General features: G+C 41.4%; 1 protein-coding gene across 1 annotated transcript in view; it reads right to left on the bottom strand.

Moving 5' to 3' along the window:
• The window catches only part of myo3b (myosin IIIB), an 82,873-nt gene extending 61,303 nt beyond the window's left edge, over positions 1-21,570 (bottom strand). The window contains exons 1-10 of the mRNA XM_019857646.1: positions 21,215-21,570; positions 21,091-21,128; positions 16,091-16,274; positions 14,736-14,870; positions 14,474-14,578; positions 14,216-14,315; positions 13,105-13,181; positions 11,388-11,533; positions 5,114-5,179; positions 1,700-1,855 (exon numbers count right to left, since the gene is read on the bottom strand). Of these exons, the coding sequence (XP_019713205.1) occupies positions 1,700-1,855; positions 5,114-5,179; positions 11,388-11,533; positions 13,105-13,181; positions 14,216-14,315; positions 14,474-14,578; positions 14,736-14,870; positions 16,091-16,274; positions 21,091-21,128; positions 21,215-21,229 (1,022 nt within the window). The 5' untranslated portion in view covers positions 21,230-21,570. The remainder of the gene's footprint in view (positions 1-1,699; positions 1,856-5,113; positions 5,180-11,387; positions 11,534-13,104; positions 13,182-14,215; positions 14,316-14,473; positions 14,579-14,735; positions 14,871-16,090; positions 16,275-21,090; positions 21,129-21,214) is intronic.
• Positions 21,571-21,771: the final 201 nt, after the last annotated feature.

Genomic DNA, 21,771 nt, shown 5'->3' with positions numbered 1-21,771 from the left:
TTATTCGTGCTATTTCTTTGTAATGACCTTTTTCTTGAGAACCCAGAGTGAATGTCTTGATGTTTTCTGCCTATTGTAAAAATTCAGGCTGGAGGTCACGAGTCGCTTCCCTGCCAGTGCATTTATTTCATATTCTGAATGGAGTGCAAATGCCGCCGAGTCGATACGAAGTGGTGGATCAAGTGACTGCTCATCATTCCGTCCCTCCAGAATGGGCCAGGCGACTTCTGCTGTGCCGCCGCTTTGAAGACGATCCCAATTTTGCACCTACAGCAGCTCCTTTTAACTCCTCCATGTCTTTATTCTTCTTATCGGGACTCATTGTGCGCCCGATCTGCGGCACGAGAGACGAAACCGGGCGAGCGCAGCTCTCGCCCTACAAGCTGCTAATCCCATTATCCACTTTCACTGAGGACAGGAATTTGGGATCAGGCTCAGGCAGCGGCTGCCATGCTCTTGGGAGTAAACAGAGTTGGCACGACATCAAAACACTCAGTCAAGGGCAGGCTCGGTGAACTCCTTCAGGGGGGGCGGGTAGCGGTGCAAAAATCGGAATTTCTTAAATGGACGACAGATGGCTGACTTGAGTGTTTTTGTGCCTTCGCGTACAATTCAATGACATGCATTGCACAAGCTGGTGTCATTTTTTTAATTACATAAATAATAATAAATGAAAATCCACCTCGTGTAAGTTTACTATTATTGTGGTTAGAATTTGTCATGGTCAAGAATTAATTAGACTTCAAGCTAAAGTTCGCTACATTAGCTTTTTAAAAAGCATTAAAGACTCATTTCGTTGTGTCCTTTTTGTGCCAGGGTATATCTGTTTTTGTGCCAGTATGGCAAATAAACAATTAATTTCCATGGAAGTAAATAAAATGCAATAGCATTTTTAATGTGATTTACATTTTATCAAAAAGAGACATATGTATATACATTGGGCTGAAACGAATGATTATTTTAATGGTCGATTATTTTGTTGATGAATTTTTTAAATCACATCCCTTTATTAACATATGGGACATTATTTCAAATCAAGAGCCCATAACATCAATTAGGTGCGATTCAGTTACTGGTTTGGTGCCTAACATGTCAGAGGATAGGCAAAAATGTTGATCGCTGTTGTCCAAATTAAAAAACAAATATTTCCAAATGTTTGCCAACACTAAAATAATAAGTCTGCTTTCCTGGAGGACTATAGAAATCTGAAAAAAAAAAGTATTATATATATTATATATTTACTGATTAATCGGATTATTGATTAGTTGATGATTATACGTTGAACCTCTAATATATCTGCATGTATTCGCATTGTCACTAATTGTACTGTGTTGTACTGACAGCTGTTTTCAATATTAAAGATGAGATCAATAACATTACACAGTAAGATGGTTTTAATCTTGATGCTCATGGCTGCCAAGTCCACTTGCTTGAGTGTATTTATTAAAGTGTGGTTAGTCAGCATCAGTCGCACTGAATTAGTCACACTCTCCTACCTTGTTTTTAACCACACACCGATCTGTTTTGCTGGGCTCCTCATCATCTCAAAGCAATAAAAAAAAAGAAAAAAAGATGAGAGCCTGCCCCCTACTGGAGTCAAATATGATCGCGAGTGAGTTTTGTGTGGCGGCAGCTTTGTCATGGTTGTTCAAACGTCTTCTATGAGAGCAAAATATAGATGAAGGTAAAATAGACTTACTTCGTTTTGGCTGCACATCCCAATTCTTGCTGCTCTTTGATAAGCGCCGCCAGCTGCTGTCGAAGGGTCACATCTTTGCCGTGGACCTGTTTGATGAAGGGATGCTCCAGAAGATGAGTCACCGAAGGACGCGCTTCAAAATCCTTTATCAGACACCTTGAGAGCACCAAAAAAAAATAAAAATAACAATAAAAAAATGACATGGTTACCTCACTGGAGTCACAGTGCAGGAAAAGCTCAACGGTGATCACCTGAACATTGTAGCAAACTAACAGAGATGCCTCAAGAGACTGAAAAAGCAGAGAGTGAGCGCCTCAAAAGTGTGAGTGGCTAATCTGGTCAGAAAGCGCCGCATGGATGCTGTCGCCATGGCTCCGCAGTCCAAACAAGCTCTGCCAGGGCCCGGCAGCGCTTCCTATCTGGGATGTGCAGTGTTTGCTTGGGCATCGGTTTTACAGCTCACACTGTACATGTGCTCATGGGTAACCGTGGAAACCGGACGCATTCTGGCTCAAATCCCTAATTTACTTGACATGCTTTTTGTAACAGACAGTTACTCTGAAAATGAGATGAAGCAAAATCAAGTAAAAGCAGAATTGATTATCTCACGGCACACCACCACAAAGTAAAATGTCACAAAAATCTGGATGACTGAAGTAATCATGATCTTGCCCCAGTCTGCTCACAAGTTGATGTTCTCAGTGTGACATCTGAAATTTATTGGACACCAAGCTATGGAGTTCTGACTTAGTATGTTGTTTGAAGGGCATGTCATTGTTCTGCCTTCACTATTTTTTTGCTGGCATGGATACAAAGATAAAATGGGACAGGGCTCAAACCCTGAGTAATTGACTGCCACCTGAAAATATCTGTAATTGCCAGCAGGTGCCACAAGATAGCAGCAAATCACTTTTTGCAATTAGACAAGGATATGGACTGGCTCATAACGAAGCTGCTTGGCCCCAAGATACCAAAAAAATGGAAATAAAGCTCTATTTTTTTTTTAAGTAGCCGGGGCTTTGGCCTGAGTACAAAAACAGTGAATATGACATGTGATTTCACAAACAGGTATTTTGCGTTACCAGCATAGCCAGAAAACGAGTGAAAGTTGTATTATCAAGGTACCACCAAATACATTTTTGACAATTTCTTTTGGTGGTGCCCTGAAATTTTTTGAATGTGAAATTGGTGCCTTGCCTCAACAAAGGTTTGGAAACAAATACGACAATGTCAAGCTATTACATATACGGTGGGACCTCAATTTAATTGATTAATAAGGGTCTTTTGTGAAAGCAACTTGCCCATTCAACGAATGTACTTTTTTTCCATGGCTCAAAATCGACCAATACTTATCATTTTGTTCTGTTTTCATGGCCTAATAAAGTGCAAAAACAACAACAACAACAAAAATGCTTCAAACTGTTGGAAACTGTTTTAAAATTGATCCAAACTTACCTCACTTGTACTTGTGAGGGTAATAAGGGCGTGTAGCAAGTAGCTTTCATGTTAGCGCACTGCGATTTTTCACTTTGCAACAACAAAACTATAAACTAGGGCAATTTTCGAAATTAATTTATTGATTGATTTATATACAGTGTTAGCTGATTAATGTTGAGAGGGAGCGAATCTGCCTTTGTGTGGTTAATTTACCTGTGCGGCTAAAGACTCGAACAACACCAAACAGACACAAGATAGCAGGTAAACAACAATCTAATTCAAAACACCTAATCTCCGTTCTCTCCACTTTTTTTTTTTTTTTTTGTGCTCTCAAAGTTAATTTCGTGAATTCATTAGTGTCAGGACATTAAGCCGCCGAGGTTTGCCTCTATTAGCGGAGCGGCGCTGGAAGGAATTGTGAACGGCGAGCCACTTTGTCACACGAGTCAGCGCCCCGGCTGCGCAAGTGGAGTCACGCCGGATGGATTTATTACTCTGGAAAAACAGCCTACACACACACACACACACACACATTTACATACACACACCTTGCAAACGTGCACACAAATTAAAGATAGGCTCCAAAAAAAAACAAACAGTCTGCAGAGCCTGATAACATTGTCCAGCCTCCTCGCATTGAACTCTGTTGGGATTGTTTGTTTGAAGACATGAATGCTGCGCCGACATCACTCAATCCATTGACCTGAACCCTCTTGGAAATGGTTGCAATGACACAGCAAAGTATTAAAAACTCCCACTTTGCCAGATATTGCTTGACTGGGTCCTGACTAGTCAATATCAGCCAAAGCAAACGGCCTCTTCAAGCAGACACCCTACTGTATTTAATTGTCATTTACTCCCTTACAAAACATCGAATAAGTCCCCCGCTCAAATGGACTCTTATTGCCTCATTCCGATTGTGATCGGCACACTCATAAACATGAAGGTTGTGTATATTTGGAGCGGCAGATAGAAGGCAGCAATATAAGCTTTAACACGGCGTTAGGGAGGGGAATGAAAAGTTATTTATTGGTCTCTGACCGAGGCGATAACGCACGTGAATGACTTTGTGGCAGATTTACACAAATGAAAAGTCAATGGACACAAAGACACGAGAGGTTGATAGAATCTGATTGGAAAATATCCATTTCGGATCGCTTGGTGTTCAAGCGCACATTATTGTTGATTTGGTTGGGATTAAAAGCATAGACGACGTTCAAGTATTGTTTTCCCGCAGAAACACGGGAAGAAAATGGAACGTTAAATACTGAGCAGAATAATGTTGCCTAAAGGAGTTGAGACGGTGTCGCTGTCGCCAACAATAGTCCACATCACGTTGTTCTCCTTTCCGCTACAAATCTAAACCTAATCTAAATCTAACCACCAAACCAACGCCATCTCGCCGGTCATGATTAATCAACAAGCAATTCCACAGGAATACCTAATAATCAATGAACTGATTTCACAGTGAGTATGCCCGTCCGTCCCTGAAGCCTTCAAGCTCCTGCACAACCTAACGAAAGAGCTAAAACAAGAGCTTTGGCGCACTCACAATACTCTTTTGTCTGGATATCTCAGTAGTTTTAGACTATTGCAATGAACCACAATATAATATTGTAGTGGCCGATGGATGTATGTAGAATAACCTCCTCTCCGTTACATTGCAGGGGGAAAAAAAATCGTTTTTAGTCACTGAGCACTTGGAAAAATAAATATATGAATCTTGGTATTTGTTTAACTTTAGAACAGAGAGAAAAAAAAATCTGCAAAAATCTGGTGATTGGAAGATGTCATTATGTTTGCCTCACAATGTGTTAATGTGCAAAAAAAATAAAAACAGTGGACAAAAATCCGTTTAAAAAAAATGGGGTGCATAATTCAGCTAATTTTAAGAGAGCTAATATCGGACGATTCACGTGTTGGGCTCTCCCTTCTTGAGCCCTGCGGGAAGCGATGGCAAGTTTTGATGGAACTTACTGGCCGATGAAATGGCAGAAACTTCTGCACCACTGCTCCGGATTTTGCAGCGTAGGTGAGGGATTTCTGAAAGAAAATCAGAAAAGATCAAAAATAAATCAATCATCATCTTTTGGCTTCGTCACACTGGACCAACTGCCTTCCAATGACATGACAGAAGCAGAGCATCTCCTCGTCGGCTGACAAACGACGGCTGGCACAAGCTCAGAGGGACTTTTGGGGGAAGACTTGGTGGCTGTCCAGCTTTGGAAGTGACTCAGCGTGTACTTGGCAGGCGGCATCTGTGACTGGGAACTCTAAGTTATGGGAGCAAGTCTTGCTTCTGTCAGCAGCATTCACGGAGGCCATCGATAATGAGGCCGGCACTCTTCACGTGGTTTCCATGACAAGAGCGGCGGGGATTTGAGATGACGAATAACGGCGGGGGCACCAATCATTTCGGTACCTGGAAAGTAACACGATGTACGCTCGCTCAACCTCTGACGTGAGTTTTTAATTGCGGTTCTCTTTCCCAGTGGCAATGTACGAAGCCAGTGGTCCCCCGAACACCGAGCAAACCGCTAGAATCCAAACGACAAATGTTCAGATTCTGAAAAATGTTTTGTTTTGAAAATCAGTTGCATCCACCAGCAGCTTTGTCCACATAACTCAGTGGTCCCCAAAATACGGCCCGCGGGCCGAATGTGGCCCACCTCTGCGCTTTGCCCGGCCCCCTGAACAATATCAAAGATGCTTTTTTTTGTTGTTTTTTTTCCCCCAAGTCGAGACTTTTACATGCATAGAGCGTAACATTCTATTCCACCCTTCTGCAGTCTGAGCCCTATCCGAAACCCTTCCCTCAAAGAACAAATAAATAAAATCCGCGATGCACCCCTGTCAAATTAACAAATGGACTAATGGCAAAAAGATTAGGTAAGAGAAAAAAAAATTGGTTCTTATCTATTTCATAAATTGTGCCTGTCAAGAGCCCAGAAAAGGTTAATATCTGGTTATGTGCGGCTTTTTGGAAAACAAGAAATGTTGACGTCTCGACACCTCCTGCGATCGCCACACTTTTTGTTACAAACCGAACCCTGCCCCTGTCAGAGAAGTTATTTGGCCCTCACAAGAAAAACTTTGGGGACCCCTTACATAACTACTACTGATTACTCATTCCAGTCATGTGACGTATGAATGTATTCCATGACTCCATCACACAGGTTTATACTATCGTGTGTTGTTCCTAAGAAAGCCGTCAGAGGAAATTGTGCCGAAACAAACCACGGGAAAACATGCATATTCCTCAGGGACAGTGACTCATTTTGGGGAGGAAAATCTTGTCATTTTTAAACAACTCCGCACGCTCAAAAATCCAAGCAGCCGATCCTTCGCAAAGTGGGGATCAAAGGCGGCAAAATGACTGCTTCAATGGAAGCTCCAATGTGAGCCTGCAGACACGTTCTCTCGCCTTGATGTCGCTACGCACTACTTATGCGTTACTATGTCGATAGAAAAAGCACGCGCGCTGCTGATAACGCTCTCAAGTGTGCTTATTGTGCTTGGGAAACCCAGGCACTTTTTATTTGTACCTTTTGAGTATTGGTGAGAGTGGCGGCTAATATTGTAAACATGAATGGCTTATTCAAATTGCGGGCCGGGCTAGAGCGCGTACTGTCAAGTCTCTCCTCGGTGTGGATTGAGGCGAAATCGGAGAGGTGTCAACGGCACTTGACGGCTGGCGCTAAGCCTCGCAGAAAGACAAAAATGAGACCAAAGAAAGATTTTAGCGTGGTACTCAGTATGCAGCTTTCATAATCCTCCACATCCCACAGGATGTTATATCTCTTGGCTTGTTATTTAATGGTTGTGTTTTGTCAAAAAAGAAAAAATAAATAAATAAAATGCAGGCCATCCCAAACATTATGTGGATCTGAATTATAATTAGATAAAATTCTGCCTTAGGTTTGTGTTTTATAGTTTTGATTGACACCATCGGCGAGGTATTAATTATACTGGGGTAAAAATGCATTGCACCATATTTGGAGCATTTTTTTTTTTTTTGCATGATTCGGTGACCACAAACCACACAAATAAAAATGATCTAAATCTATATTATCTATATGAGATTTCAAAGCTGAATGAGATAAGGAATTTAAGTCCGGAATTTTGAGGCCCAATTTTATCAATTGCCTCTTTGTAGGGTTCTTGTATTGAAAGGAACTACATATTATTGGCAGACCAGCCATGATGTTTCTCATCTCTCCTCTCACACCAGATAGAGCATTGAGCTAACAACCGTCAGGGGCGTATTCAGTCATTTGGGGGCCCAACACAAACTCAGTCATCGGGGGCCCTTCACGTTCAAATGTGCAGTTGGAAGCTGCCGGTCGGTGTACCGTTTTCGACGGGCTCAACAGGCTTCTCTGTTTGGTCTCACTCTGTTGGTCGTTGTTTTTGTGTCTCTTGGACGGGTTGTACTGTAACTGTTCAGTGAATTTTGATGCTCTGTCCGTGTGCATGTGCAATGACAATAAATGCAATTGCGATTGGGTGTCACCATGGGTAAAGGTGATGAAGAACTGTTTATTTTCCCCATTCCTTCCTCATTCCTCTTATCCACTCCACTGGGAAAGCTCTGGTTATTTTCCTCACAACGTGCTCACAACTTTGTTGGTCTAAATTCATCACAGTCAGTGGACGGAATAGTCCACTGCGAGAGAAAGGAGGGGCGCACTTGACCTTATGCTAGATTTAGCATTTTTGTTTTTTTGGTTAGGGCTAGGTTAGGCTTTAAAACAAATGAGCCTGATTCCTGGTACATTCACTGACTTGATTTGTTGTATTTACCATAAAGACCACAAGACTTGGAATTTTTCGTGAGCGCTTAGGAGCACTAAAAATTGTTCCCTGCTGCCCCTTCATCTTGCCGCTACTTCACTTTATTTTGAGTCCTCCCTCACTCATGTTGGTGCCTAATTTTTTCAGGACCTGGCCCAACAAACACAACAGTGAACATCTTTGCTTCTAAACCTTAACACAGCATTATAGACACACACACACACACACACACACACACACACACACACACACACACACACACACAGCATAGTTTGATGTTGCATGGACAAGGCGAGGTGGAGCACCGGAGAGAAAATTGACTCGAGATATTAACCTTGCGCATATTAAATATCACAGGCCATATTTGTATTTGTAATTAATTTTGCAGTTGATGGTTTTACAACCTTACCCTCTGACATCCTCCATTACCTTCACTCATGGATATTACGAGCTCACATCTGTCAACCACACCGCAGCGCACTCAATTAATCAAATAGAGGCGGAAAGATGGGAAATGGAGGGAAAGATGTCTTCTCAAGTATGCTAATACAGCAGCCGCAGCGATCTGCCATTTAAACTTGCTGTACAGACGAGTGACTGTTCTCCAAGCGGCTCGTATTTCCGACGCATAAAGAGACCACGCACGAAGGTGACCCCAGTTCATGGAGCTCACAGGATGTTTATAGCCTGCTGGAGTCACTTCCAGCTGGGCACAAATTCCCATCGTGGAAACATAATGTTTATTAGATACTGTAATCACGGGGTCATGTGATGACAATGGGGGTTCCCGGCAGGAGTGAGTGGACTGATGCTTATCCTCAATATTATGAAAAAATAATAGCCATTAAAAACAAGACATACAATTTGACAGATTAGGAAGAATAAAAGTCTGTCTTTATGTGTTGATACAGCGTTTGTGTGCGAATATTAGCTATTTGAAGAAAATAGAAGCTGATTTTCTTTTGCGAGCCAATAGGAATTCCCATTCACTGTTGGTATTAGCATCGACGAGGTTTCTGAAACTAAGCCGGTCTTGTATTTAAACACGCTATGCAAAAACAATAAATACAATTTTACAGATTAGGAAGAATAAACGTCTGCCTTTATGTGTTTATACAGCATTTGTGTGCAAAATATTAGCAATTTGAAGGAACTCGATGCACATTTTCTGTTCGCGAGCCAATAGGATTTCCTATTCACTGTTAGCATTAGCATCGAACAATGTTTCTGAAACCAAGTCGGTCTTGTCTTCAAATATGCTACACAACGTACGATCTTGCTCACAACAAAGCGCATTTGGCATTTGAATCGGTTTTATTTGACCATAATGTTTTAATGATGGTGAGAGGCAAATTCTTTATGAAAGGTGAGAGGCCCAAACAATGAAATTCATGGTTACATTTCAATTAATCGTCCAGCCCTAACGTAGAGTGCAATTTGGAGTATCAGTTGACTTGTGGACAAAGTCTGATGTTCAACGTATATTCCAGACATGAAGAATGTCACCGTGGCTGAACATAACAGTCAAGTCTGTCTAGTGGAAACACATTAGCACGCGCAACTGTAAAATACAATGATAAGAATTCTCCTGGCATATTTAAGTGCTTATGAGTTAGCACTAGTCAAGGACATAACTTCAGAGGAGGCACCTCTGTTAATACCTTGTGAAGTATTGAATTGGCAAAAAAGATCACGTTTGTACGATCATAAAAAACTGCAATGATGAATTCCTCCGAGCCGGTCATGAATCACCGGTAGCGCAACTTCAAACTCAAAGGTGGAACACATTTCCCTATTTAGAAAGTCATTCATAGAGTAGTCATCATTTACACCAGATTCCTTGGCGATTCGGTCTGCTGTGACGGCAAAATATATTTGAGATAAATGACATGTTAACAGAATCATTTCACGGTTCAACACGTTGGCTGTGATTTATACGGCAACCACGGTTGCCGTTTCCCTGCAAAAGGGCAAACTATCTATTTTGATTCCAGCAGGTACGAGGAAAGAAGTATATTTAAGCCAAACGTCCATTTTTTCATTCCTCATTAGGGTCGCGGGTGAGCTGGAGCTTATCCCAGCTGACTTTGGGAGAGAGGCGGCGTACACCCTGGACTAGTCGACGGTCAATCACCAGGTCAAAATGACAAATAGATAAATAAACAAATTGATACTTACATTCACAGCTATAAATAATTCAGTCAATGGGTGGAGGATTTGGAAGGAGGCCACAGGAATGTCGCAGTCCAGACTCAAACCCAGAACCTCAGATGTGAGGGGCAGGTGCGCTAACCACTAAAGACAGTGATCCCCGCACAGAAAAACCTGAGTTTATAACAGATTTCTTTTTTTTTCTCTCTAATTCTCAAATTCATATTTTTGGCAGATCAAATTCATCCACTGATGTATAAGAATCACCGCATAGTTACACTGAACTATTTGCGATTTTTTTGCATTCAGGCTATTGCTCTGGCGCCATTTTGTGGCACCTTGGTGACACGGAACTGCGGTGGGGTGAGTTGAGGAGCTTCATTTAGACAAAAGTAATGCTTTGCTGTCCTCTTGTGACGTTTATAAGCAATTATATAGTGAGGGAACACTGAATTGGAATGCATGAAAACAAACAGTCCGGTGGGATGCATTTTGCACATCTTTCACCATACATTGCTACTTCACTTCCACATTCTACAAGTCAGAAACGGATCAACAGATTTCCGCTTTGTATTTAGCATAGACCAGCCCCAGATTATCCCCCCACCCAGCCTCTTTTCTAATAATCATTGTGAAAACTGACTCACCGAAGACAGCAAGCAGGCACTACTGCCACCTAAAGGGTGCTGGTGTTCAGCAGTAGCAGAAGGGCTTCTGTTTTCTTTGTACAGGCAGAATTATAACGCAGTTGGTGTATTGAGAGATTGCGCAAGTGTATCGAATGTTGTGGCTCATCCAATATAAATAGTTTTGAATAGTTAACAACAGAGCATTGGTGTGTGTGCGTGTGTGTGTGTGTGTGTGCGTGTGTGTGTGTGTGTGTGTGTGTGATGTTGACAGTTTTTAAGGCCGTGATGTCACCTTGTGTAAAGTTGACTGTGGATGAAAATCTTTCTGCATTCTATCTGGTTTGAATGGAGCTAATCATCGATGCAAATTGCAATCAGACAGGCACATCTCCACCTCACGGGTGATGATTGCATGATTGTGCAGATAAAAAAAACGGGGGGGGGGCGGGGGGGTTAACAGCACTGTCTCCAATGGGAGGAAAGGGTTACCACATTCATTTTCCCTCAATATTAATTGTAAGATGTTGCAAATGTGCATTTTATATATTGGGAGTCTTCTGTGTGGAACGTGCTATAGAAATGATGTTCCGACATTTTCAGACAATTGCATGTCATTAGTTTGTGTGCGCATAAGCCGCCTCCAGCTGAAGGCCAGGGGCTCCCTCTAGTGGGCTCACCGTGGGATCTTGAAGAGAGCTTTGACTGGGTGCATGTCAGCCAGCGGGGGGTCTCCATCCGCAAGCTCGATGGCGGTGATGCCCAGGGACCACACGTCACAGCGGGCGTCGTAGGAGTAATCATACTGCTGCTCACAGGCTATTACCTGGTAACAAGCAGGGGGGGGGAATGGGTGTTCGATGAGATCATGATATAGTCTATTTAGTCAAAACTCGACAGACACGGTGCAACACACTCTCGGATCCAAAATGCTAACTATTATAAGATACAATTTCTATTGATATTTTTTAGAGAAACGATATTGAAAGTTATGGAATAAGTTTGTGCAATATATTGGTGAAAAAAAATGGAAATATATTGAAATATATGGAATTATATTGAATAATAGACAATGGAATGATGTGTAATTCTATTGGGTAAAATTGTGCGATATGTTGGTGAAAATTTTGGATTTTTTTTTTTTCCATTAGCCAAGGCTAAAGGCGAAATGCTGCGCCTACATTCAGTTCAACATAGTTGCTTGGCACCAGATGGCACCACAGCATTTAAATTTTTTTTTTAGATATAGCTTAGGTCTGAACATAAAAACAAAGAATAGTTGAGTTTTTCAGTGAATAATGCAAACTTTTTTTTCCAGAGCGGAAAAAAAAAGAAGCCATTCGGCAAAATTGTAAAATTTCTATCCTCTGTGATTTGCTGGGAAACTCACCTATTTGCTGTTTTGTGCTGAGGCCGATTGCGTATCCAATTTAAAAGTTGTGCTTTGGCAAAATCTTGTTGTATCTTTCGTGCCAATGAACTTTGGATTGAGGGAAGGAGGTTCAAAGAGCTGCTCTGGCGCTATCTTGTGGCATCTTTAGGCAGTAACGAAACTTTGTTGAGGAAGTTCCACTTTTTTTTTTACCACTCTTTGTGGTAGGGCATGGTACCAATCTACACAAAAATATTTTATGACTCACATTTTTCATATTGCTGACAAAGCTAATCAATGCCTCAGTTTTGGTTTTTTTTTTTTTGTTTTTTAAATGTCAACCTTGTATTGAAAAACTGCAAAGAACTCATTATTTTACGACAGCAAAAAATAATCGCAAACTGCCCGTATGAGAGGGCAGGAGTCATGCAGTCATGTAACAATCTGAAATTGTGCATGGCAACCATGCGATTGAATTTGCTCCATTTTGTTCATGCTAAATTAGCAAGCGAGCTTTAAAATAGAAATGACTGCATCGTGACAACATGGAGCTGCTTTTCGATCTGACGTACTCGATGCATTCAACGCTGGTGCTTGTTTAACAACCAAAAGAGCTCCTCCAAAGCCCAAAACAATCCATCATTAAAACATCTTCTTGTTATTATGATGGAAACGCCACCCGCATCAGAAATGACAAACGGCGCATTTACTGACCAGTTCAGTGAATTTCCCAGCCAATAATTAGATTTGACACGACATTACACAGCTGAGTTTAGTCTAATTGCCCCCGAGGTGCTTTTCTTACAGCCCTATCACGGCACTTGATTTCTGCCTCGGAGAAACTGGCGGGCCGCGGTCTCCCAGCTATTAACCTTGAGACAACCTTAAGAGGTGCTCCCGTGGAGGGAATATATAATGACACGGGAGGAGGGGGAGAGCAGTACAGAAATAGCTCAACCTCTCACTTCTCCGCCTTTGTAACAAATCGCGTCGGACATTTCAGGACCAAAAGGAGCATCTCTGACCTCAGGAGCCATCCAAAACGGGGTCCCGACGGATGTGTTCCTTCGCAATCGCGCGCTGGTCAGTTGTGCCGAAACGCCTGCAAAACACACATCAGAGCGGCGTTGATTTAAAAGAGGCGAGACGAGTTAAATAATAAAATGCCGGCGTATGATTTACTGTGGCAGCCTGCCAAGCGGGACAACAAAGGGCTGCGATCATTTCAAATTATGTAGGACAGATTTTTATCAGCGTGAGTCCACTTCATCTCCACGACACCGAGGATAGAAACACGCCTGAGGGATTCCGAGTCATTTACCACAACAGCTTTCATTTTAATATGCAAAATAATGCAATTTAAATGAGCAATAATAGCCTCGGGTTAAGGCTACCCTCCATGAAATCAAACGACGTCATGGTGACAAAAGGGGAGCTTTCAGTAAGTATGTTTCAATTCTGGATTCATTGACAAACTCACTTCGTTTTGGTGCACCACCGTAATCCGGGTCACAAAATGCTTATTTTAAGACATTAGAAATAGCAATTCCACGATAAATTGGGTGTGAATGCTGGAATGCTGAATGAAACAATTTACACTGGAGGAAGTGGAATAATGCGGAAGAAAATGGAATGATATGGAAAGTTATGGAATGAATGGAATGGTGTGGAATGATTTTGATGAAAAATGTAGATTTGGAATGAGATATTGAATGGTGTGGAATTGTATTGGTTAAAAATAAAAAAAAGTGGCATTTTTGTTTTTTTCTATTCGAGACTATGGCCTAACTAAATGATGCTCCTCCTTTCAGTTCAAGCCCATTTAAAAAAAAAATATTAGACACAATTTAGGCCTGAGCAAAAAACAACGAATAGGTGAGTTTTTCAGCAAATAATAGAAACTCCCCCAACCCCCCAAAAAACAAAAACAACCAAATTGATCAGGCAAATGTGCTTTCTGTAAATAGCGCATGAGTAGAAGATACACACCACTCCGAACTACAAGCGCAATAATGAACACGGCGCCAAATGAACAGCACCTCAGCCTGAAAGCGCCACCTCAAAAGATATTTTGATTGTACGCTCCCCTCCAGATTTTTTGCCACGGAATGAGGAGCAATTTCAGAAACACGGTACCAAAGTCAACCAGCTTGACTCCCCCATCAGTCGTCAGGAGGATGTTATTGCCTTTGACATCGCGATGGATAATCCGGTTGTGGTGCAGATGCTGGAGACCCTTTCAAGGTGAGAGGAGAGAAAACGTGGACGTTGTTGTACGGCAAAACAACCGGAGCCGGCGAGAAGTAAAGACATTGAATCTGGGCTTTCACACTGAAGGCTCAGCATGTTCCCTGGATGTTGAATGCCACCTCCTGGCTAACATTAGCAGCTTACCAGGAGGGCGCTGCATAAGATGTATGCTATAATGGGCTCCTGCAGACGTTGGCCTCGCATCAGCAACCCTTTGATGAGCTCCGTGACAGAACCGCCATTGCAGAGCTGCGGAGGAGACAGAGAATCGAGTGACATATCACCATTACGCTGTCTATTATCATACGTGGAAAAAAGCTTGTGTGTCCTCCACGATTTGAGTTGAAATTTTAAAATTAAATTGAAAAAAATGAATGCGTTTGGACATTGTTGATACAATTCTCACCTCCAGCACCAGCCAGAGCTGTCCACCTGATAAATTTTCCGACTTGTAAAACATGCCGTAAAACTTGACCACATTGGGGTGGTTGGACAGGGACCTCAGGATGTTGTATTCTGCCTCGATCTCTTCATCCACATCCTTTTGGGCAACAACAGAAAACAAAATAGGATGACTGGCGTTGATACGTCCGCTGTATTTGATTAGCGAATGCCGCTTTTCCGCTAGACGGCGGAGGATCTGCTCTACTCATCTTACTTTTCCACTTTCGAATTGTACCACATGGAAAATGACAAAAACCACAAATTAGTAATAAGAAGGAGCTCAGGGGTCTCTGGTTTGCACTTTACGGGATGGATGGAAGGTGCTGTATGAATTTGCGCTGTGGAGTTAGCAGTCGTGGTAGTTGTAGTCGTGTTTGCGGTAGTAGAAGTCGTGGTAGCAGTAACATGAGCAGCAGTGGTGTTAGCAGCGGTAGTGGCTCAAGGCTCAGGTAGCGAGCATTACGGCTCACTTGTTTTCTGGGTACTCTGTTGATTTTGTGAGAAATATTACATATGACTGGTGTAAAATTTCCAACTCATTGTTGCGCAAATTGATTGATGACTGGAAAAACAAGGACGTATAGAGAAATGACAAGGGAAACCACTTCTTGCGGGTACTTTTCTGTGAAAGTCAAAGTCAGAAGGATGGAAGGGCAAAAGAACGCCTTTCTGGATGTCCGCGCGATCATGTCAGGCAGTGGAATGAGACAGGAGACTGCAGCATCCCAATGGCCATCAAGGGCGGAATCATGGCGGAAAGGTGATTGCTTCATCCACTCGGTCGAACAGATCAAGTCTAATCTAGACGCGACCGAGTCATGATCACACAAATAAATGAGCAGATTTATAAAAGAATATATGGCTAAAGGAGGAGCTACCACTTTCAGGAAAAGCTGAATTAGAACATAAAATGACATGAATACAATTAAAAATGGGCATCAGGGGGGTGGGGGGTGGGCGGGGGCACGACTGCACAGAGTCCAGCCAACTTACTCTGTTGGTGTGTCTTGTATGCTGCGATAAGGCAGTTTCAAAAGTTTCAGCGTGAGCAGAGTCATGTCAAATTCACAACTCACAAAATGTTCAGGTGTCATTTCAGGATGAAGATAAAAAATCAGCTTTCCAGAGTCAACTTCATTTGACCTTCTCGAAACTTGTCAATGCGCACGTTCAATCAGGGTGTCATTTTATGGTATTTAAAATTGGATTGCAACAGGCAAGGTCAAATACAAAATGTACACTGCAGGTGTACATGAAAAATATATGTCACATAACTTCAGAGATTGAAAATCTTCATTCATACACCGTATGACTTACATTGACGGGATCCAGCACTTTGACTGCTGCCTGACTTCCATCCTTCTTACTGGTCACCCGGTAGACTTTGCCATACGTGCCTTTACCGATGGTCTTCACAATGTCCCAGTAATCAGATGGATCGCCAAGGTTCTCCAGGCCAATCATGCTGGGCTTGTAGGGATATACGCCATACAATGAGCGCCTGGGGGACAGATGACACTTGCAGTAGAATGGCTCTGTGAAAGTCTCCTTTTGAAATCACAAACTAAAAGTAATAAAACATTTTCGGTGACAAAATGAGAACGAAAATGTTTTTTGAGAAAATGAAAAAGTAACTGAAACTACATCTTACATTTATGAAATTAATTCTTTTCATAGCGTAAATGTCCTTTGTTTTTGTTTTTGTCTGTGTCATTATCATACGTGAGATTTCAGTCGTTGGAGAATTATAGTTTTCTTGACTTCATTACAGTATATCCAGTGATTTTTTTAAAAATATTTTGCGGTCAAAAAATATGCCATTGGGAAAAAAAAAAACCTAAAACCAAAACTAAAACAAATCATTTAAAATAAGACTATTTCAAAAACTAACAAACCTGCTCCAAAAACAAATGAAAACAAACCGAATGCAAAATGTAAAAGTCAAAATGAAAGAAAAAAAAATTAAATTAAAAAAATAAATGAATACAAATCGTCCACCGTGAGTATACAAGTCACTTTTCACATGGGGGAAAAAAAATGCAAGGTCACAGTTCATAGAAATACTTCAGTTCCGGAAAGAATTACAGACTCGAAAGACTTTGCAGTCGCAGCACGACATAAAACAAAAGAGAATCCGGCGATGAAAGCAATAAAGTATTTGCAGAGGGACATGCCGGGGCTACAGAGAGCAGCACAGAACATTTATTCCCGCAAGGCCTTCACTGACAAACAACAACCCTCTGCCTGGCACGAAATCAGCAATGCTAAAAAGGATAACAACCAGGTGTCACTGTACTTACATGGCAAATGTTACTTTCTTCTGACTCATTGGCACCGACAATAATTACATCACAAGTTTTGTGATCATAAATACTAAAGACAGCCAACAAGAGCAACAAGCGATGTTTGACTGAGGCGAGCTTAAACGCTGTCCACTGGGATGCGTCACTGACTTCCCTCCTCCCGCCCCCCCTCCACGGGAGTGCAATCTCCTCAAGATGAATTGGATTGGACGGCATTAGCTTGACATGCGGAGGTTTGAATGAGCGGCAAACTTTCACTGCACACGCTCTGAAAGAAGGTTGCCTGTCTATTAAATCAGCGGTCCACAACCACCGGCTATTTAGAATCGGGACACAAGAGACGGAAACAAAAAATATGTCACAGTTCAGAGTCTGAAAGACCACATGGCTTCATGCCAGATAAGTCCGTGTAGTTTAATGCTGACCAAGAATGCAAAACGCAATAGTCAGATATAACAATACTCATGCATATATTCTTTATCCTCTATGAAGAATACCAACGGCGTATTGAGGAGTTTGGACGGTCTCTGTATATATCCATACGTCTGTATTACACTGCCCCCAGGAGGCCATGGTGCACACACACTAGAAGGAGCAACACAATGTCAAGGGAACTACAGCAAAAAAAAAATTAATTGTTCGTCTTTACATTCTATTTAATTTTGTCGTGACTGTATTTTTCATGTGTCGTTCTCTACATCAGTCAATGAATCAATCGTTGATGCAGACGTGCAGCCTTGATGACTGCTCTTACAATATTGCCTGTCGGGGTCAAAAATTCGAATAGCTCTCCAACCTCATTTTTTACAGAATGCATTCAGGCCGATTTAACTGTTCGATATTAGCTCTTGTATAATTGGAAAATGTTTCCAAAATTACCACTTCTTTTTATGCCACTCTGTGAAAATCTTGCTTGATAAGAAAAAGGTGCATGACGCCCCCCGCCCAAAAAGACGTTAGGGAACATTGTCTTAAATGATGACGGCGGCGAGGATTTATAGCCAACAGCCATGTAAAAAGCACCAGCATGAATCACACACTTGCTGTGACGAGTGTGTGACCAATGATGCCAAGTCTGAAGGGTCAAAGAGGCTTTGAACGTCCTCAAACGATGTGATTAATCGGGGAAACGGCATTGTCACGTTGTGATATTCCGTACGGGAATCTACAGTCCCAAGAGACATGATTGAGAGCGATGTCTGTGTGGACCATCTGCCAGAGGCGGCGTGACCCTGACGGCTTGATGTGAACAGTTATCAACCCTCAGGAGACTCTCACACAAACGCAGTGAGGACACATTTATGAACGACGGGGCACTCGGGGTGAGTAATGCCGATATTACATGTAGATACACCACGGGGCTTGTTTCATAGCAGCAACAAATATCCTTCGTGCTGTCCTTCAATGAGCAGCAATTCGCATACGGATGAGGCCCGCATTTAAATAATTGCCTGCTAATCCTGCTTCATCTCGAGTTATCCGTCAATGCCTTAAGAAAAAAATAAAATAAAATAAAATAAAAAAAGTTACCGGTAATCGCCTACCTTAAAACGCTTCCTGAATAATGCTCATCATTAATCTGCAGCAAGTCAACAAAAGGCGCTTTTTTCACTTCAAGGATGGGGCATTACTCACAAGTTTTTAGTTTGAAGCGATTCTTCATGAAAATGCTCACAAAAGCTCACGGGTAATTAAAAACACATCCAAGTCGTAAATACCTGCTTCTGTGAAAGTGTCCCTCTCCAAAATGATGCGGGCTGATTCATACTAAACTGAGGATGAATAATTCACCATCAATTTGTGACCTGATCTGCAGCGGAGTTAAAATATTCAAGTGGCAGGTGTATGCTCTCATAATGGCCGCTGATATGATGCATCTCGGGTTGCCCGCAGGTAACCAGGAAGTCAGCAGTAGTTGCCAGGTCACATGACTCGCCCTGATCTGTCAACCCTGTGTAAGGTTAAGTCCACCTTGTGTTGACCATTTCATCCGACAGGTTTGAATGTATTGCTCATGTGAATTATTTCAGAGAGGTTTCGGTAGAGTAAGAGATTAAAACAATCTGCTAATGTTGTATTTAATACAAATACAAAAGCTTATGGAGGCAAATAAAGGCAAAATATCAGAAACAAGCAGCGTCCCTTCGGATCGTCCATGGGCGTGGCTGCTTTAGAGCGCCTCCTTGCTCGCCTCGAGTGCACGCATACACAACAAAACTAAAATGAATACTTAAACTAATAAATTGAAGCATTTTAAAAAAATTTAAAACTAATAAAAACCACCAAAAACTGCTCTAAATATTAACTCAATAAAAAAAACAAGAACAAAAAAAAACAAAACATCAAGATGAAGTATAATGAAAATTCCAAACTGTTATAAGCCTGGAGGCCCGGTGTACACCAACATTGACAACCATTTAACTTGAGCAGTGGTTGGACTTTTTTTTTCCACGGTAGTCAAGAGAAACTGTTTGTTGAGAGGTAAAAGTCAGATGTAGTTGATTGGGAACAGGACTCCAGTGACCCCCACCTGGTCAAGCTCAAGTTACCTTTCATTGTTTACCTCCCTGCAAGAGCACAATACAGCACCAGTCGTGTTTCAGTTCAGTCAATATTTGTGGGGATAAAAATTACATTGTTAAAACAAATGGCTGTGTTGAATTTAGTGGTGAGCATTTTGAGTATTGTTTCTTTTTTTTTTTTTTTTTTTAAACACAGTTTGCTTTAATGAGTTTTTGGGGTAGGTTTGTTCATTGGAGCTGTCATTCATTTTCGTCTTTTTTTTTTACTGACATTTGGAGTATTTGTTGAAAGAAAGATAAAAATGTATGGCCGAAAAGTAATACAGAAATAAATACATATAAAATAAGCCCTAAAGGCTCATATATGAAAGGAAAACATGAGAATGAAGGAAATTTTTGCTGTACTTAAGTTTCAGAGACAAAATGTATTCTCAGTAAGTTACCTTTAAAAAAATAAATCTTTATATTGTGAACAAACGTTAATTTTAGTCATTTCATTCTCATTCACAACAATAACCTTGTACAACTCTCGACTCGGACCAAACTGACAGGTGTACCTAATGATGTGGCCGGTGAGTGCACATGATTGCCAGGTTCAGTTTGAGTAATCTAATTTTCTGCGTCCAGCAATCACTCTTGCTCACTGTCTCCGTTTAAAGCCTTGCGGGAACGGCACGTTGGTTTGTGGGGAAAGTAAAAAAAAAAAAAAAAAAAAAATCCTGTGAACTATCTAATCCTTTCTAAGGGGATATGAAGAGGCTTTGTGGTAAACCTTGGCAGCCACGAGCAGAGCTGCAGCAACTTGCCCTTGTCACCCTGGACGACCAAGACTCACTTGAGCATGAGGGAACACTTTTTCTTAATACAGTGTACACTGAAGGATCCATCAGTGCACTAAAATAAGCAGCCGAGCATGATGAGTGACATGTACTTACTTTGATGTTGAGCAACTTGAAACGATGTCGTCGTGCTAATGGCATATATGTGTTTTTAAGAAAATATGAGGACACAATATTTCGAATACTGTCCATCAACCTAAAACATACAGAATCCATCCATCTACTATATGCTAATAATTCTTAGGAACAGCCATCACTCGTTTGCCAACAACTGGCGTAAGACAAAGCAAAGAGCAGCGCAAAGGGATCTTAGGCAGAATTTATCAACTCTTCTCACTTTGTCATTTCGTTTGGACTTTTAATTAATTGTACATTCTAAAAAGTAAAACTTATAACCAGTAAAATGTAGTGTTATAGTAACCTCCATCATGCTACCTACATTACATTAACGTCGCCTTATTTTTGGCGCTAATGCTAGCTTAGCACTGCCAGCGCTACTATTTTGTGGTGCTAACTATTTATTCTGACGACTTAACATACAAATTCAACTTCTACCATAATCACAACACAAACAAAATATATTCTTTTGTATTTTTACATCGTGTGAACTACAAAGGCGTTACTATGCTATGTACAAAGTTTTAAATTCTTACCCTTTTGTTGTTTGCTGCCTCACGTCCATCTCTGAGCTCTACAAAACAAAACAAAAAAGGACTCAGATGCATTATTTTTATGAACTACCTGTTTCTTGCTCATATATAAAAACTTGAGTCTTACCATCCATAGCAACATATCCAAACTGATTTGTCCCTTCAGCCAGTCAGGGAGTTAGTTTAATAATTAATAATGAGCTTATGGACACCTGAGCAGAGCACGCTGAACCCGCACGGGGGAAAGACACGAGTCCATTCACCTGTGCAGGAAGCTAAATCAGAGAAGGAAAGGCTCAAATGAATCGCTGACCTGACCCGTTTTTAGCAAGGTAACATTTCTTCTCCTCTGGCTGGGCTTTGCTCCAGTTGGTTGAAATCACAAGTTTAGCGCGGCTCTTGTTTGTTCCATACAAGGCCTCTGTTGTTTATTAAAGCTCAACCCAATTATCCAGAAAATACACAAGTCACATGGTAGAGGAATGCGTTTGCTGGTACTAGGTCACACATAGGCCAACAATGGAATTGATTAGTCATTGTGGCCAATTTTAGCTGATGCGTAATAATGGAGTGCAAATGAAAAGTAGTAATTATTTGCGAATGGACTGTGTACGTGTTAGTCTACAGTTACTCAAAGTAGTTTTAATTAAAGGTTTACGCAGTCCGTCAGGCAACTACATTATG

This window comes from Hippocampus comes, unplaced genomic scaffold (assembly GCF_001891065.2).
Source record: "Hippocampus comes isolate QL1 unplaced genomic scaffold, H_comes_QL1_v1.1 scaffold359, whole genome shotgun sequence".
Taxonomy (NCBI): Eukaryota; Metazoa; Chordata; class Actinopteri; order Syngnathiformes; family Syngnathidae; genus Hippocampus; species Hippocampus comes.
This window is presented reverse-complemented; position numbering and strand designations above follow the sequence as displayed.